At 37.0% G+C, this 12,082-nt stretch overlaps 1 protein-coding gene across 2 annotated transcripts in view; it reads left to right on the plus strand.

Annotated features, from left to right (window-relative positions):
* MYB (MYB proto-oncogene, transcription factor) overlaps positions 1 to 12,082 on the plus strand; it is a 35,081-nt gene that overhangs the window by 2,174 nt on the left and 20,825 nt on the right. For both annotated transcript variants that reach the window (XM_036414782.2, XM_036414783.2), the window contains exons 2-8: positions 2,559 to 2,676; positions 5,175 to 5,246; positions 6,733 to 6,825; positions 7,073 to 7,293; positions 8,945 to 9,179; positions 10,647 to 10,727; positions 11,071 to 11,175. In XM_036414782.2, coding sequence (XP_036270675.1) covers positions 2,559 to 2,676; positions 5,175 to 5,246; positions 6,733 to 6,825; positions 7,073 to 7,293; positions 8,945 to 9,179; positions 10,647 to 10,727; positions 11,071 to 11,175 — 925 coding nt within the window. The remainder of the gene's footprint in view (positions 1 to 2,558; positions 2,677 to 5,174; positions 5,247 to 6,732; positions 6,826 to 7,072; positions 7,294 to 8,944; positions 9,180 to 10,646; positions 10,728 to 11,070; positions 11,176 to 12,082) is intronic.

A 12,082-nucleotide genomic window follows, 5' to 3' on the forward strand; every position in this document is an offset into this window, starting at 1 on the left:
TCTGAACCCCATTTCTAGAATCACAGTAGCGGCCACAAGACACATCCTCCCGCTCCCCACCCTCTTCCCAACCCCCAACACCCCCCCCCCCTCCCCAAGCACCTCTTTTCTTTTCTCGTTTCTTTGCACGGTTTGTTTCCTTGACAGAAGGTCATATTCATAGTTGTACTCCTGTAACCGCACCAGGTCTAGCAGGTGGGGGAGTCGAGTGCATCAAGCCTGAAATCAGCCTTTGAACAAGTTCTCTGACTGTTGGGTCTGAGATCTTGTCAGTACAGACGAAGGGAAGAGTTATTTCAGGGCCCTTGGTAGAAATTAATCATGCTACTTAGGCGACCCGGACAACTCGGAGCAAGGAAATCACATGCAAATCTCAAAGGCGAGCCCCCTTGCTAATCCATTGATGGACCAGGAGCATGTGAGCAGCCCTGGGCTCGCCCTGCTCCCCTCGCCGGCTCCTTCTTCCTTCAGGACCTGCGGAAGTCACACGCCACGTTTCCCCCCAAAAAACGTTGCTTCACATCTCTGCTTCTGTGCTTAATGTTTAAGAGGCACGGAAGTCATGGAACCATTATTTATTCTCACTGGAAAGTACCTTAGAAATATTATAGAATCCAAGCCCTTTAAGGTAGACGCAAGGAACTGAGGTCCTGAGAGAGAGGAAGTGATTTGTCCAAGTCCTGCAGCTAGGCTGGAAGCAGAACTAGGACTGGCACCCTTTGCCTCCAGAATCCTGTGATGCCTGTTCTCTCTCCACTGATGTTGGCTGCCCCCTATGGGTGGCTGAGTATGTTGCTTGTTTCTGGGAGTTGAGCTGTTTCCAGATAGAGAAGTTCTGAAAATGTAATCTCCAGATCTCTCCAAACCTAAAAAAGTTAAATTGAGTTGAATCGATGGGTCACTTTCAGATTACTCTGATTTTCTTGGTATCCCGGATATTTCACAAGGGTGACACTTCATTTGGGGGATTTCCAAGAAGTTCCCTGTGAATCTTTCAAAAGATGCTGACCTACAGCTCTGGGCTTCTAATCATGGTTTCACTTATGATGCTTGTTTTTTTTTTTTTTTTTTTATTAAGGGAAACTATTGTAATTGTTGATCAGAAGTTAAGAGCCTCTTGTTGACACTGCAGAACTTCAGGCTTGACCTGAAGGGATAGGCACTAAATGAAAGAAATGGTTATAGATTACAAGTACAGTTTAATGTCCTTTTTGTGTGGGTGATGCCTATTACTTTTGGATCACACCCTGCTTGTCACCATGCATCCTGGACCTTCAGATTGTTGCCCCAAATAATAGTTTTAAATTATAAGAACCTAAAATTCAGAGTTTTTGGTAAGCACTTTTGTTTGACTTATAAAGGGTGGGTAATCTATACTTGTAAAATAGTTTGGGGAGACATACCTAATGTGGATATAAACTTTCTTTTTAAAAAGAATAAGTTACATTATGATATTGCTTTATATCATTATTTTATTAGTCTCAGTGTTACAATAGTAAATCTTATTGAATTTTTTTAGTTGGCACAATTTTTTCTTCATATCTTAATTTGATAAGTAAAAATTATAAGTAAAAGTAAACTGTGACAGAAAAATTACTCTCATTATTCAGACTATGATTAATAAACATTAAGTATAGAGTAACTTCAAAAGTCATCAAAATTCATAGTTTGGGTCAACTAGGTAAAAGAAAAGGCTCTTTTAAAACCCATCTGGGGGAATTCCTTAGTTTTGAATTAGGTACATTTTAAGATATTTCAAATACCATTCAGTCAGAGATTTTTGAAAAAAAGAGTAAGATTCTGCCTATCTGGTGGCCTAATTACACAGTTAGTCACTCTGGAAACTGAGTACTGTAAATGTGGCCACAAGTTGGATCAACTGGCCTAGAGTTTTGAAGTGTTTGGTATTAATGTTATTTACAATGTAGATCACTTGAATGTTTTATTCTTCCTTGGTGTTTTTTTTTTGTTTGTTTTGTGTTTTTTTTTTAAATCCTTTCCTCTTAGATTCTCTTAGTCTTCTAATCTTGAAGGAATGACTATATATTGTTGGGTATATTACTTCCTGAATGTTTTTCTCTTAATAAAACACCAGTCCCATTGGAACAACATAACTGAGTTATTTATTATATTTGGGAAGTATTTTTTAAATATTGTGATGTATGCTGAAAATCTTGAGTGTATACTTACATAAAGGACATGTGCTCTCGTACCTTTTATTGTCCTTAATATTAAGTTTTAAACCTAAACCTTCATTGGTTGGAAAGTTGCCTGCCAAGTGTGTAACTTGTCACTGGTCTAACAGTAACAGCAGGTTTAAACATGCAGGGCAGTAAGGAAGTGCCAGGTCCTTTGCTGTATCTGTGGAGACCAATAACAGCAGAACCAGTTTCCAATACTAGAGCAACAGAATGCAGAAAACAATTTTGTGGAAGTTTTCAAAGTTTTATCATCTTAACCTTTGAAAAGATTGCTGGGGTTTTTTGTGGGATTTTTGTAATCCAATAGTTTAAACCTTCTTGTTCCAGTCTGCATCTGCCCATTTTTTATTTCTGCAGCATATACAGTAGCGATGAGGATGATGAAGACATTGAGATGTGTGACCATGACTATGATGGGCTACTTCCCAAGTCTGGAAAGCGTCACTTGGGGAAAACTAGGTGGACCAGGGAAGAGGTAACTAATCATGTTATTAAAACCTGGGGAGTAAAACCTAGAATGTATTACTTTATTAAAAACAAAATTTCAGCTAAACTATAGGTGCTCAAACTCATTGTCAGGCTCTTTGAAATCGTATCTTAGCTTGCATGTGCAGCATACTCGTATTTACCTCTCACTGCTCCCCATATGTGCACTATACCATCAATATCCACCCCTTTAATAGTTCTTTGAATGTCCTCTTAATTTGTTTCATCTATGCTTCTTTCTGCCTATTCTGTTCTTATCCTTATGCTCCACAACTTCTCACTACTTCTTCATTACCTGTGAAGATATCACCTCTACTGCAAAGCCATCCTTCACTTTCCCAGGATACATCCTGCAATCATTGGACACATGTTCTTATTATTGCTGTAACATATATGCCTCTTTCAGGAGGCGACAAGTCTACTGAGGGCAGAGCTATATATCTGTTCATTTTTGTGGTCCTTGAACCCAGAAGTGCTTAACACAAAGTGGACTATTAACAAATGCTCCCTGAACAAATAGATGGATTGCTATTTCCAAAAACAAAACAAACAAAAGAGTAAAAAAAGACCTCATAGAACTTGTTTTTAATGAATTCACTTAACATTCTTGAAATATTATCTATAGTATTTCACAGATCCTTATACATGGAAATTATTCAAAAAACAATAGGTAAACTACCATTTGACCCAGTGATCCCACTGCTAGGAATACATCCTAAGAAGCCTGAAAGGATATATGCACCGTGTGTTCATAGCAGAAAGAATATATGCACCCTTATGTTCATAGCAGCATTGGTTACAATAGGTAAGATCTGGAAGTAGCTCAAATGCCCATCAGTAGATGAATGGATTAAAAAAACAAAACAAAAAAAACTAGTACCTTTACCCAATGGAATACTATGCAGCTATAAAAAAGAAGGATCTTTTACCCTTTGAGACAGTATGGAGGAACCTGGAGACTAATAATAATAATACTTATTATCCTAAGTATAATAAGCCAATCAGAGAAAGACAACTATTACTTGATCTCACTTATATGTGGAATCTAATGAAGAAAATAAATTAATGAATAAAACAGATCCAGACACATTGAAACATGCAACAGATTGACTTATTTTGGGAGTAGTGGATGGAGAGAGGTTGACCAAATAATTATATGCATATATGCATGGCCCATGGACAAACAATAGTGCAGAGAAGGACTGAGGAAGGGCTAGGAGTGGAGTGGAGGGGGTCAACAGAGCTGGAGGAGAAAAAAAGAGACCTTTGCAATACTTTCAACAATAAAGATTTTTTAAAAAGCCATCAATAATGGAAGGAGATAGATCTGCTTACCTTTTTCTGATAGCTTATTGAAAGCTTGATCTTTGTAGGAATGAAAAAAATATTTAAGGAGAAAATTATTAGTGTAAAGGAAAAGTTGCTTTTTCTTTGAAGTTTCAAAAGTTTTACAATTGATTTTTTTTAAAAGATTTTATGTTAAAATTAATAGTATTGGCTTTTCTGCAGTTTCATTCCACCCTGCTCACATAAACCAGAACTCTTCTTGTTAGGCAGGCAGGATTTCCAGTAAGGTCCATAGGAAATACATAATTTACTTATGGAGATTTTGACTTAGGTGATTCTTAAACATACTGAAGTTCTATTGCTAACACTGGTTCCCTCATTCCCATGTCTGTGTCATATCAGGGATCCACATCATATGTGAAGTTATCTGTGCAAAAATGTGAGGGCTCTCTTTCACTTGGTAGATCATATTTAGAAAGAGTGAACCGAAAGATTTCCCACTGATGTTTGGTGTCTTCTATGTTCTAAAAAGTTTGTTTTATTAAGTTCTGTTTTCTATTGTAATAACTTTAAATTATGCATATCTGGATACAAAAACTAAATGACTTTCCTTACATCAACATATCTTTAAGTTTAATTAAGAAAAGCGATCTTCCATTTTTTTTTATTTGTAAGGGGTTAAAATAACTAAATGTTAGAATGGTGGTTGAGCTAGTTCTTACTTGAGATCCTATCTATTGCCATGTCTAGTTAAATGCCTTTAATCTAACATTGGAGTTCTTTTTTCCCCCCACAGAGTAAAACTTTAGTAGTAACCATGTTTTAAACATTCAATGAGCCAGGTATTATGCTAAATGTTTTGCATAGTTACTTCATATGATCCCCAAATAACCCTGTTGACATCAGCATTCCCGTTATATAGATGACAATTACTAAGGCCCAGAAAAGCAAAATGATATGATCAAGCTTATACAAGTAATTAATAGATGAGTCAAGGTTCAGTCTTTGGTCTCTCTAACTCTAAATAAATCTATTCTCTAAATCAGTATGCCACATTAATTATCTGTTGTTTTTGGATATTTTGAGAGATTTTTTGTGTGTGTGTGACTTAGGTTATTGAATTGATTCCCCTTTACTCTAAATTGAATAGTGTTTTACAGTAAATGACTGATGTCCTTGGATTACCTTTAAATGTCTTAGGATGAAAAACTAAAGAAGTTGGTGGAACAGAATGGAACAGATGACTGGAAAGTTATAGCCAATTATCTCCCGGTAAGTTAGTAATTTTTTTTCTTTTTGTAAAAGGAAATCTCCCAAAATTTAAATAAGATATTTTAGAAGAGTATGTTAAGACATTACTTATTTGCTATATATAAGAAGTTGGGGGAAAAATGCCTCATCCATAACCTAGTGATATTATAATACATATAATTGGGGTTTCTGAATCTATTATTAAAGGATTTACAACATTTTCAAATGTTTGCTTCTTATTTTATCTTTTCATTTGTTAGATCATATAAATATCTTTTCATTTATAGGATACTATAAATTAGCACTCTGGTGATTTGTTACATGGTAAATGACTGACCTTGTGATATTTCTCCCAAGCCAGCGTCCTTTAAATTTCCTTAAAAAAAAAAAAAAAGCCATATTTTGGTAGCTCAGTTTAAAATTTCTGAGTCCTTCTAGACTTGTTTCCCTCCCCATCCCCTACATCTAAGTAGTGACTAAGGGATCTGGAATTCCTTTGTCACTCGTCTTTTAATTCTCTTCACTATTCTCTCTTTCCTCTTCTCTGGATGATTATAGTGGCTTCCTACTTAGAGCTTTCCACTTTTTTATCCTTTAGCAGAGAAGCTTCCCAAAATGCAGCTGTACCTTATCTTTTCAAAACCAACAACAGTAACCTAGTTTCACAAATTAAGTGCACTGCCTGGACCTGGCACGCAGGGTCCTCCCATATGGCCCCAACATTCAGCTCCATTCTGTTTCTGACTTCCTCTCTGTAAGCAGATTTAGTTGAATTCGTGTCTGCTTTCCCTCCTCTGGGTGTTTGTCCCTGGTGATGCCACGTACTAGAATGTTTTGCATGGGTACTTCACGTCCTTCAAAGTCCACAACAAGAGCTTTTCCGGTCTCCTCTCAAGGAAACATCATTTCTCCTTCTAAAGAGGTTCCTTTTCCCACCCCAATATTATTTTGCTTTGATTTCTTCTTGCCTGTGAATCAAATTCTGCCTTCTATTCATTATGTATTTGTCTTTACCTTCTTATAAGATTATAACCTCTTATAAGGTAGGGCCTATCTTTATTCATCTTTGTTCTGAATATAACACTGGTAGCCCTACATTGAAGCACATCTCTTAGTTTGAATGGGAGTCACTAGAGTGGGTTTCCGTAAAAGCCTGACCTTAATATGGAATCCATAACAGGCTTAGTCTTAGTCCTAGGCAACAGACCGAGGTTAAGGTTAGGTTCACAGCCATACATGCAGTATGATGCTCGTTTTGCTCACATGGCAGGACTGTTGCCCTCAGGAGGAAGAACTTATCATTTTAGATGCAACTTTGACATATTCTTTGTATGTTCCTTAGCTGTAAGCAATGAGGGATAGGTGGGCTCTCCAAACATTCCCTAGTATGTTGTTGATCATTGTCACTGTATATTATCTATGTGTGATTCATATTATAACAAAATCTTAGTGTGTCCTTATCACATCATATCTATATGACAATGCATACTTTGTCTTATTTGTCTAGAACAGAACAGATGTGCAGTGCCAGCATCGATGGCAGAAAGTACTAAACCCTGAGCTCATCAAGGGTCCCTGGACCAAAGAAGAAGATCAGCGAGTAAGTTCCTTCTTCATTGTTATATGAGTCATAATTAAGAATATTCCTCAGACTACTTCCTTGAATGTCTCCCAACTTGAAGAAACAGGTAAAGTGTGCAAACAGGAAGCAGAGGAATTCTGTTTCCATATTTTAAATGAATGAAAGCAGGTTTTTAGAAATTTTCTAAAGATCTTATAACAGAATGATTACACTGACTCATTACATAACATTAAAACATAGGTTATTTTTGTGTGTTTATCTGAAGGTGATAGAGCTTGTACAGAAATACGGTCCGAAACGTTGGTCTGTTATTGCCAAGCACTTAAAGGGGAGAATTGGAAAACAATGTAGGGAGAGGTGGCATAACCACTTGAATCCAGAAGTTAAGAAAACCTCCTGGACAGAAGAGGAAGACAGAATTATTTACCAGGCACACAAGAGACTGGGGAACAGATGGGCAGAAATCGCAAAACTACTGCCTGGACGGTAATAATATGTCAAAAAATATATTGATTGGGAAGAATGGGGGAGTGGTTATTGAACAGTCTGTTTTTAAATGTATGGTGAGTGAATTACATTCCATCGATCGAGTTTCATTCATTAAACCAGATCCATAGCTTTTAGAACAGGAGGACATCTTAGAGTTTATCTGGTTGAGTACTTCCAGAATCCATCCAACCGTGAGCCTTGAGCCAAGTCATTGGACTTTCCTCAGCTTCACTTTCCCCACTTTTAAAAAGAATAATAACTTACTTCACAGGGCAAGTGTGAATGTCAAGAAAATCCATGTCAAAGCACATTGTAAACTACAAAACTCTAAACATATGGAAGGAAACTGAGCTAAACAGTTTGTCCCTGCTCTAAGTTCACATAGCTGCTAAGTGACCAGAAGAACCTCCCATCATCTTCCTGATACCAGCATTTCATTCTACCACGAGGCTTAATTTTTCTCTTTTAAAGAAAGAAATAGTATAGTTATAGAATTATCATACCGCTTCCAGGTTTTTAAATAATGTCAGTGTTATCCTTTGTAATGAAAGAGACACAAAAATGACCTCATTATGAGGGAAATATATGGAAGCTCATTTTTGCCACTTTCCCTATTTAAACAGTTATAACAGATTTTTTTGGGGGGGCAGCTTACATAAAAATATGCAAGACAAGATATTTTAAATACTTTTATTCTTGAGCTTTATAATTCAAAAGTGAAAGGGTCATTTCAAAGAAGGCATGGCCCTGATAGTTTATCTGGTGCTCTCTTGTGATGTTCCAAGGCATTTCCTCCTTGTGATTCACTGTGAGCTTGGAGAATTCGGGAGGTTGATAAAAGGACGCCTTCTCTCCCATATGGTCTGAGAGGATATGCTGTTGATTCTTCTAAAAATTTAAGGGGCGATTGAACTTCCTCTTTCTTTAGCATACATTCCCCACCCCCATCGAAATAGTAAAAGGGAGGCTTTTAAAAACGGTTTTTTAAAATTGAGAAACTGTTTTCCTAAGAATTGAAACACTTTAGTAAAAAATGCTTTGCAGTTTGAAAATACATTGGGAGTTAGCATTTCTCCCTTCTGGATCCCGTTTTCCATTCTCACCTCTGTCTGGTTACCAGAATAATTTGAAATGGTTTTCAAAAGATGGGAGTTTTTTTTACTCAAAATATCTGGCCAGTGCTATTGACGATCAAGAGAGGACAGTGAGGTGGCAATAGCATCATTATCATTCACCCAACTTTACTGAGGATCTGTTGTGATGTCTGAGTAGCCCCCACTAAGCCAAATCAAAGGATTAATTTTCTAGGACAGCTGGTACTTTAATTTCAGTCTTATACCAGTCAGAATAGATATGAAAGGTAGTTGTATTGAAAATACTCCTACCAAGGAAACAAATGGTTTAAAAATTTCAATATTTATAGAAAACCACAGCTCCATATTATGTAATTAAGAGAAATGTATGGAATTTAAATTAGGTAATAGGGAAAGCATAGGAGGTAGAAAAGACTGAAATGATTAAAAAAGAAATGACACTATTAGTGGGTCAAAAGAAAAGGTCTCTGTTAGGAACAGTTTTCTGTCAATTAACTCTAATCTGAATAGAAGTTTTTGTTTGTGAAATTTGTATGTGATATATTTCTGTGCAGAACTGATAATGCTATCAAGAACCACTGGAATTCTACAATGCGACGGAAGGTGGAGCAGGAAGGTTATCTACAGGAGTCTTCCAAAGCCAGCCAGCCAACGGTGGCCACAAGTTTCCAGAAGAACAATCATTTGATGGGCTTTGCTCATGCTCCACCATCCGCTCACCTTCCTCCCACTGGACAGCCCTCAGTGAACAATGACTATTCCTATTACCACATTTCTGAAGCACAAAATGTAAGCCTTTCCCGAGAATTTTGTTTAACAAGAGAGATGGTTCTTTTAGCTCCAGGTAATAATATCCTGTAGTTGCATACTTTTCAGAGAGCTTTCATAAACAGGATCATGGCATAGGTATTGTTCTTTCTGATATGGTTCTGGGAACAAGGGCATTAAATGGTTTGTCCATGGTTACACAACTCACAGAGACAGTGTAGGTTACCACCCAAGTTGTTAGATTTTGATGCTGCTTCTAATCTAATTTGGAGTTTAGTGTTTGAATGTAAACTTACTTACCAAGCTGAAGAAGACTGGGGAAATATGGGTGCAGCTGTAGTCAAATATTTTTGTGTTCCAAAATGAAAGTGAACATAATATTATATTTAAAGAGCAGAAAGTTCAGTATTGAAATTTAACAGATAATTGTAAGTTCCATTTTGGTAGTGATGTAACAGAAATGCTCTAATTTATTTATTCTGTGTTTACCTTCATACTCCAAGCAGGAGCAATTTTTTTTTAATTTTTAATTTTTATTTATTGATTTTAGAGAAAGAAAGGAGGGAGGGATGGAGGGGGGAGAGAAAGAGAGAGAGAGAGAGAGAGAAAGAGAGAGAGAGAGAGAGAGAGAGAGAGAGATAAAGAAGAGAACATGGATTTGTTTTCTACTGACTTATGCAGTCATTGGTTGATTCTTGTATGGCCCTGACTAGGGATCAAACCAGCAACCTTGGCATATGGGTGGGGATGATGCCCTCCCCAACCAGGACTCAGGAGCAGTTTTGTGACACTATTCTCTTGTGTCTCCTTTTATCCTTCCTGAATCAGTGTGCTTCCTTTTTCATTTCATGATATTATACTTAGGGAAAGAAATATTCTTAGTGGTGGAAAGAGAAGAATAAAGAGGGAAAAAAAAGCAAGAAGCTTTTATCTTTATATTAACAATAAGAAACAGTGAAATTTACCCAAGAATACAGAGCTTATATGCAATTCTAGGCAAAGCATATTTGTGAAGAGTTTTGACATGTATTTGACTACAGACTTTCCAGAAAGGTCTCAGGTGAATGAACGATCTTAAGCAGTTCTGTGCTACTTACTAAAACTCCTATTATCCCCAGAGAAATGTTTTTATTTATAAATAGCTAGTGCTATGAGTTTTTCCCACCAAAACTCCTTTCATGTATTTATGAATATATTCACATGTATTTTTCTTTAAGGGATACTTCCTGTTGGGATCAATGATGAGCACTTAAAAATTTTTTTTCCCCCTATGTTGCTTTAGCTATTTAGCCATTATTAAAAGCCAGGCTAAAATTTCAAATTAGAGGAGTGTGTGTGTGTGTGTGTGTGTGTGTGTGTGTGTTTAATAATGCTTAGTGAATTTGATCAGTGAACTATTCTTTTTCTCAGTCCTCGAGCAAGCCAAGTGCCCTGAAGCATATGTAACCATGAATGATTCGTCCTTTGTTTTGCCTTTTTTGTGGCTAGGTCTCCAGTCATGTCCCATATCCTGTCGCATTACATGTCAATATAGTCAATGTTCCACAGCCTGCTGCTGCAGCCATTCAGGTAAGACCATTTTAAGGTCATCTCCTAAAGAATCTCACTAGCTGCTTAAGGCGCCATTTTTGAGACATGCTTTATTTCTTTCTTCTAAACACATACTGTCACCTGACCAACTGAAGTTAAAAAAAAAAAAAAAAAAGCAGGGACAAGTGGAGAGGTGGGGGAGCTCCAGCCAGCCATCTACCAGTCTTCACTTCTAGAGTGGCCCAATTCAGTTGGTATTGGTTTCCCAGCCAGGCTCTTTGGGCTGTGTGTTCCCTCCCTCTTGACTACAGGCCACAACCATTGTGTTTACAGTGTCCATTCAGGCCCTTTTCTTTTTTCCCCTCTCAACTTCTAATTTCAGAGACACTATAATGATGAAGACCCTGAGAAAGAAAAACGAATAAAGGAATTAGAGTTGCTCCTAATGTCAACTGAGAATGAGCTCAAAGGACAGCAGGCACTACCGGTAAGAATGTCACCGTGGGCTGAAATGGGAGGAGAGTGGCCATACCCCAGTGCTCTTCTGTATCTTTTTCCTTCTCTCCTAAATATTACACAGTCAAGACTCTCTATATCCATTAGTGACATTGAAACATGAGAAGTTTGGGGTAATAAAACCCAGTTGGTATAAGAATGCTGACTAACTTGGAAGTAGTCCTTTTATGTTGCAATAGAAACTCAACATCTATGTCATCATTGATTTTTTTTTTCTTTAGAAGGACTGGAATTAATTCGAAGACTATCAAAGATAAAATGAATGAAACTATTTTTTACGAAGTTTTGTATCTGTATGATGCCTATTCACTTCATTTTTTTTTTCTTTATGATGTTTCTTAACCTAGATTTTCGTACTTTATTATTTCACACATGATTTGGTGCAGGTTCAGTGTATACATATGAAAAAGATGCATATACTCTCTCCATGAATAACATTAACTGTTCTCCTTTGTTTGCATATGTGGAAGCCATGCGAACCATTGCTGAATGTTGACATCTTTTTTTAGTGATTGAGCAGCAAACTGGGAAAGCAGCTTGTAATTTGTAACGTATGTAATTAACCAGCCAAGTAAATAAAAGAGATGTGATCCTGAGTAGGTATTCTTAGGAGTAAAAGCTTTTTTGGTGAAACAATATAATTATTATGTGCTTAGGTTAGTTCGACCACTTTTTAACTCAAGTGTTTTGCAATTTCTCCTGTTTCGTGGTCATGCTGAAAGGAGACTTCTGTTAATTTGCTCTTCTGCTTTCCTAACCACGTTGATTTGGCACTCTTCTCTGCACCGGTGCAATCCTTTGCCTTAGAAGGGGGTAGGAGCAACCAGAATATGTGCTGAGAAAGGCAACTCTGACTTTTGCATTCTCCAGCCTTTATG

Source organism: Pipistrellus kuhlii, unplaced genomic scaffold, assembly GCF_014108245.1.
Source record: "Pipistrellus kuhlii isolate mPipKuh1 unplaced genomic scaffold, mPipKuh1.p scaffold_m20_p_5, whole genome shotgun sequence".
Lineage (NCBI taxonomy): Eukaryota > Metazoa > Chordata > Mammalia > Chiroptera > Vespertilionidae > Pipistrellus > Pipistrellus kuhlii.